Here is a 6,061-nt window from a genome sequence, read left to right on the forward strand (position 1 = left end):
ATGTTAAACATTAATTACTAGTTTTTCTCCTAGTTGTTTCAAGCCCTTTCCTGTCACTCTCTAGATTTCTCTTGCATGATGATCCTTAACTACTTCGCTGTGTTTTGATTTTCAGCACTGTAGCTCGACTCACCCAACGCAAAAGAGGGAGAGAACTAAAGTTAATAGATAGATGGAAATATTTGTAGAAAATATGAATTTAGATGTTATTTTTACTGCAACATAGGTATTGTGTCGGAAAAAGTGGAATTTGGGGGTCGGGCCAGTCTCTATTAGAATTAATCCCATATGTTCTGTTGTTTTGTATGTTAATTTTTACCCTTTTTATTTCTTATTTTAGATTATAATCTTGTGATTTTTCTATTTTCTAGACAAAAGATACAAGTGGTAATAAGAAGGATGATGGAGGAACACCTAAGATTAAAATAAAAAAAGAAAAGAAAGACTCATCACAAAGGAAGAAAAACAGCAATAAAGATGGACACAGTAGTAGCAGTTCAAGTAGCAGTAGCAGCAGTAGTGGGAGTGAGGATGAGAGCTCATCATCTGACTCATCAAGTGGCAGTAGTAGTGACAATAGCAGTGAAAGTAGCAGCAATAGTAGTAGTAGTAGTGATAGTAATGCATCTGACATTGAGACTGAAGATGGTAAAGAAAAGACAAAAAAGAAGAAAAAAGTGAAAGTAAAAGTTGAAAAGATGGATGAAGATCCAGTGGCATCAGTCCCAATAGTGGAGGAAGAGGTAAAGTTCTTTGAAACAACAATGTAAATTTCATGATTTATACAATGCCATTCACATTATATATAAAGAGTTAGAATTTTATTAACATGAATACTGTCCACTGCATTTTTAATGGAGTGAGAACATGTAAGGTGCTATTTGAAACATGAACATGTAGAAATTATTGAGGTAAGTTTTTATCTATCTGAAGTACAACAAAAATTTAGAAATTAAATTTATTTGTATGGTGATGATAACTCTATTAATAGTGTGACTAATGCTATCGCCGTACATTAATATATAGTACAGTAATGCTAATTGAGGTTACATTTTGGGGGGATTTTGAAGTACTTGTACATAAGACTTCCATAGGTTGGACTATATGGGGCTCGAGGCTATCCGACTAATGTCTAACCTACCCCAGGTGCTTTCAACCATTTTTTTGCTGTTAAATCCCTTTCCAAAACATTATTAAAGTTAACAATATACTTTTACACTGCACTTAAGTTTTATTATAGCAAATGAATCATGAGGTGGAGGACAATGAGGGGCTGCATACACTTACAATGCCTGTATTCACACTTATATTGTGTTACACTTTACATTTAGTTACACTAAAACACTTGTATTTAGTTACACTTATATCTAGTATGCACTTTAATCTGTTTTATGTCAAAAAAGTACCGGTACTCCACTTCAACACAAGCTCCTCACAGATAACATTCATGGAGACCCCAGCATCAATTCTGTCTCATATCTTCAGTTTCTCTTCAATCGGTAGAGTTCTGAGCGCCATGCCATTTCTTCCAGTGATCCTCAGTGGTGTTGTTTTGCCTTTACTGCTTTAGAAGACATACTACACCAGGGAAGCACAAAAAAAAAATAAAAAAAAAACTACTGTGCAAGCAATGGTCACAACAACAAACATGTGGGACCTGACTCTTGTCCCAGCTGCTACCTCACAGAACCTCCCTAAGTCAGAGCTTGTCTGACATATGAGGTTCTTACTGTATGTACAGGATTGCAGTTCAGAGAATTTACTGTACTGTATATAGAAATTAATTGTCACTGGAAAAGAGAAAATAGCAATACACTGTACGTATCCTAATTTTCCTCTTAACCCTTTCACAGCGGGAGGTTACCCTAAGCTGAATATAATCGTCTGGCAGTAGCCAGAATAAAATGGCAGGTGTGTGACACGCGGTGAAAGGGTTAAGAACTATGTAGGTATTATTTTATGATGGTCCAACTAGTAATATCCATTGCCAATTGGTCATTTTAATGTTAAAAAATTACATGTATAGAAAATTCATACTGTAGTTAATTCATTTTGAAGATTTAAGTTGGAAAATTATATTAAGATACAAAAATTGGTTTGTTTCTAGGGAAGTGTTCGTGCTGAAGATGTAGCCATCCCAGTACCCCCAGGACGATGGAGATTGGGAGTTCCGTGTTCTCGTACTAAAGCAATACTTTTACGTTTCTCCGGTCGTAAGGATAGAAAACCAGATGGTGCGGAAAGAAAATCACAATATTATCGCAAGTATGGGAATCCTAACTTTGGAGGTATGTATTTAAGAAACATTGTATAAGCATTCTCTCTTGTGTTTACTACATTATCATTAACTAAGTTTAGTTCATAGTACAGTGGGGTATGCTATAACGAATCTAATTGGTTCTAGAACCTCGTTCGTTATAGGATTAATCCGTTCCAGGCCCCCAAATACAACCACTTAACACTGAAAAATTTTTGTGGAAATTGTAAAAAATACAGTACTTTATCTTACCTTAGTGTTGTTCAGCATGCAGGACAGGAGGCAGAGGGGGAGGGGGGGGGGAGAGAATTATGGAGAAGAGGTGGAAGGAGAGGAGTCATCCTTCCTAGCCCTCTTTGGTGACTGTCTTACAGGCACTTTGTCTGTTTATTTATAATTTCTTTCATAGTTTCAAGGGTTATTAGCTTTCTCACTCGCTTTTGACGATTCAGTGTTGCAATTGTACACTTGTATAACAAAATAGTTATAAAAATGACACGAATTTCCACATCAAAAGACGAAATTTCAACAAGTTCAGTGGTGCACTGACTACACAATGAACCAATATGGCGCCTGACGCTCTTGCTGGGAGCCGCGGTACAACAATATTCATGCGCCAGACGAAATAGTCCCGTATTCATCCGCGTTCGTTGTAGGAGTTGCGTTCGTTATAGCATTCTCAATTTTATAGGTAAAACCGTTCATTATAGGAATATTCGTAGTAGGATCCGTTCGTTATAGCATACCCCTCTGTATATTAATTTGGGAGAATTTTACTTCTTAATTTTTTTACAATGAAAAGTATTCAGTTAAAAATCAAGAGCCAATAGTTGTAAAGTGCTGATACTTCCTTACCAATAAGGTTAAAAACCACATAAATCATAAGAAATTTGCATGTGTGCATTCAATGGCCTTTGTCTTGAGCCTGGAGGCTACTGTATTTATGGGTTTATGTCTGTGCTTCTTGAGTTAATATCATGTCCGGGAATGAAAGAAAGGATTCTGCTTTTCTCTTACATTCACACATACTCTCAGTGTTTCATAATCCCTTTCACACATGCTTTGATTTGTTCATTTTTAGTTGCTCTTGGTACAGTATTAAGAATTGCTGACAGGATCAAAGGATATACTGTACATGACTTGGAGTGAAATAAAATTTTATTGATGATATTATTTTTATGGCAGGTATTAAAGGATTCCTCAGTGAAAGTGGAAGAAAACGAATGCGAGAGGCACAGAGAAGGAGAGAAGTTGAAGAAGGTCAGAGATGGGGTAGAGATGATAAAAATATTGAGGAAGGACCCAAGAATCCTTGGGGAGCACTTGCTTCAAACTGGGGGCATAAAGAAAGTCAAGAAGATGACAGATTTGACTATCAAGCGCTCCTCCGACAACACCAGAAAAGAGGTACAGTATATGATTAACAAAGCCATAATAGATGGCCTTACAGGTGCTTTAGTGGTGAGGAATAGTAACAGATAATCCAAGCAAGAGTTAAGACAGGTTGCAAATTTATCATTAGTTGCTGGCTGCTAATGCTTGAATTTTTTTTTACCTAAAACAAAATGGGCCGTCAAAATATAGTTCTGTTACACTTGATGATATCCTAAATGTTACATAAGATTTTGTCACTATATGAGAACTAATGAAATAGAGTTTACTTGTATGGCTTGATACCAAATAAGAAAAACTAAAGTGAGGTACAGTATTATAAAAAAAAATAAATAAATTATACAAGGAAACCTAAAAAAAAAATTTCACCTTAATTTTATGTAAAGGTGAAATCACTTCTTACTGCAGGTGTTTTGTTTAAAAATAAAGATTCATATAAATAATTATTCGTGAAATTTTCAGCGCCTGGTATGAAGAGAAAGAGAGCTGGAAGTGATTATGAGGATGAAGATATGATGGACGATGAAGAGGACTTTGATGATTTTGGGGATGGAAGTAATGATGACCACTATAGTAAAAATCAGGGAAGTGATGACAGTGATGATATTGTGCCATGGAAGAGCAAAATTAAGGTTTGTAGTTTATATATGTATAAATGTTTGTTTCACTTTAGTAATACCTGTACAGTACATTTATTGGCAGCAAAAACATTAATATTCTTGGAGCTCTTTATAATATGTAAGATAGTATACAGTACTGTATATTATAACATATATTTTGTATCTTTAAGTCAGGGTTTATAGTAATGGAGTTCTGTTAATGATACATTTGAAGCAAGACTCAAGTTAAATTTTTTTTTATCAGATTCCAAGAATGAAGATGTATGCAGATGCTGAACAGAAGAAAAAGAAACGAAAGAAATCTGACGACCTGTGGCATCGTCTATCTGGTGGAGGATTCCGAACTACTGGTGGGGTTCAGGACAGATTATCAGATATGCGTACCCCAAAGGGCCGCAGTATCAAGAGTAGGCTAGATCTACGTACAAAGCTGTCAAGCAAAAGAAAAATAGGCCCCATGTCAGTTGAGGTAGACAATGCTCATTATTATAGTCTAATTGCCAGTGATGATGACTAGAGTCTCATTTTTTATTAGATCAAAAAGTTTCAGAAAGTTTAAGGAATATGTTTCATAGTATATTTGGTGTAAATATGCTTTACTAAGCAGTCCCATATTGTACTGCTTCCATTTTCTTTCTTTCTTTCTTTCTTTCTTTCTTTCTTTCTTTCTTTCTTTCTTTGCCCTACCAGATATTACAAAAAAAAAAGGATCCTTCTGATTTCATTAATGTTTATATGTTTTTAAGAAGCCTTTCATGGTGAGGACCATACTGTAAACTTGACCTGTTCACCATGACATATATTGCTCTTCATGCCTTCTCATAGGGTTCATAATTATAAAGAAAATTTGGAGTTGCATGGAGAATTTTCAAAGATAAATGTGGTTATAAAAATATGCTTGGTAATTGAGCAATAAAAACAAGAGAATATTGTGCCAAATAATATAAAGAACTAAAAATGGCTGGATCAGATGAATGTTTTTTAACCTCCTGATGTAAGAGAAAAATTAAGTTTATCATCAGCAATTAAATATCATCAGCTTATGATTATTAATCCAATTGTAACAATGTTGAAATGTTAAACCTGGGGCATGTACCCAATGAATAGTTTGGATTTTAAACTGGGATTAAGAGCATCAGGAATGACTGGCAGGCATCTTTATTACTGTATGTATTTACATAGCTAACTTAAGTTATAATTACTTTGTAGGTTTATTTATATGACAGTTGGTATTACTATTTCACAAAGTGAAGTGACTGGTAGGTAATCCTTTAATGTATTATTAAATACAGTAGCTAACGTAGGGTAATAACCTAATAAATATATTTATGTGATACTTGGTATAAATTCACAAAGTGAAATCACCATTTTTAATGTGCATTTTTGTATATATTACATACAAATTATGCTGTATAGAATGGATGGGTTATCCCAAAGTTCTTTTGTTAAAGTGACATTCTTGTTGTAATGTGTGTAAACCACATCACAGGTCTCAAAGTGACTGAGGAGGATGGGACAGATGAAGTGAGAAATAGATGTAAGGGAAACAACTGTTATATTCTGTAGCAGATGAAGTTGACCAGAATCTGGTTTCATTGTTAATTCTTTCAGACTACTTTTTAAGAGATATTTTAATGAGACATGCAGGTAAGCTTATATTCTTTAGTCATTGCACTATGGTTAATTAATAAACCAACTGTTGTACACGTTCTTATTTCTTATAGACCCATCAGAAAATATTGTATACAGTAGATTTAATCTTACGCCACAAAAATAATATATGTTTATTCAA

General features: G+C 34.5%; 1 protein-coding gene across 6 annotated transcripts in view; it reads left to right on the forward strand.

Moving 5' to 3' along the window:
- LOC121872670 (nuclear cap-binding protein subunit 3-like) overlaps positions 1-6,061 on the forward strand; it is a 32,587-nt gene extending 26,526 nt beyond the window's left edge. For all 6 annotated transcript variants that reach the window (XM_042375629.1, XM_042375631.1, XM_042375630.1 and 3 more), the window contains 5 exons: positions 372-743; positions 2,108-2,288; positions 3,443-3,664; positions 4,112-4,281; positions 4,514-6,061. In XM_042375629.1, coding sequence (XP_042231563.1) covers positions 372-743; positions 2,108-2,288; positions 3,443-3,664; positions 4,112-4,281; positions 4,514-4,786 — 1,218 coding nt within the window. In that variant the 3' untranslated portion in view covers positions 4,787-6,061. The remainder of the gene's footprint in view (positions 1-371; positions 744-2,107; positions 2,289-3,442; positions 3,665-4,111; positions 4,282-4,513) is intronic.

Source organism: Homarus americanus, unplaced genomic scaffold (genome assembly GCF_018991925.1).
Source record: "Homarus americanus isolate GMGI-L3 unplaced genomic scaffold, GMGI_Hamer_2.0 scaffold39155, whole genome shotgun sequence".
NCBI classification, from domain to species: Eukaryota; Metazoa; Arthropoda; class Malacostraca; order Decapoda; family Nephropidae; genus Homarus; species Homarus americanus.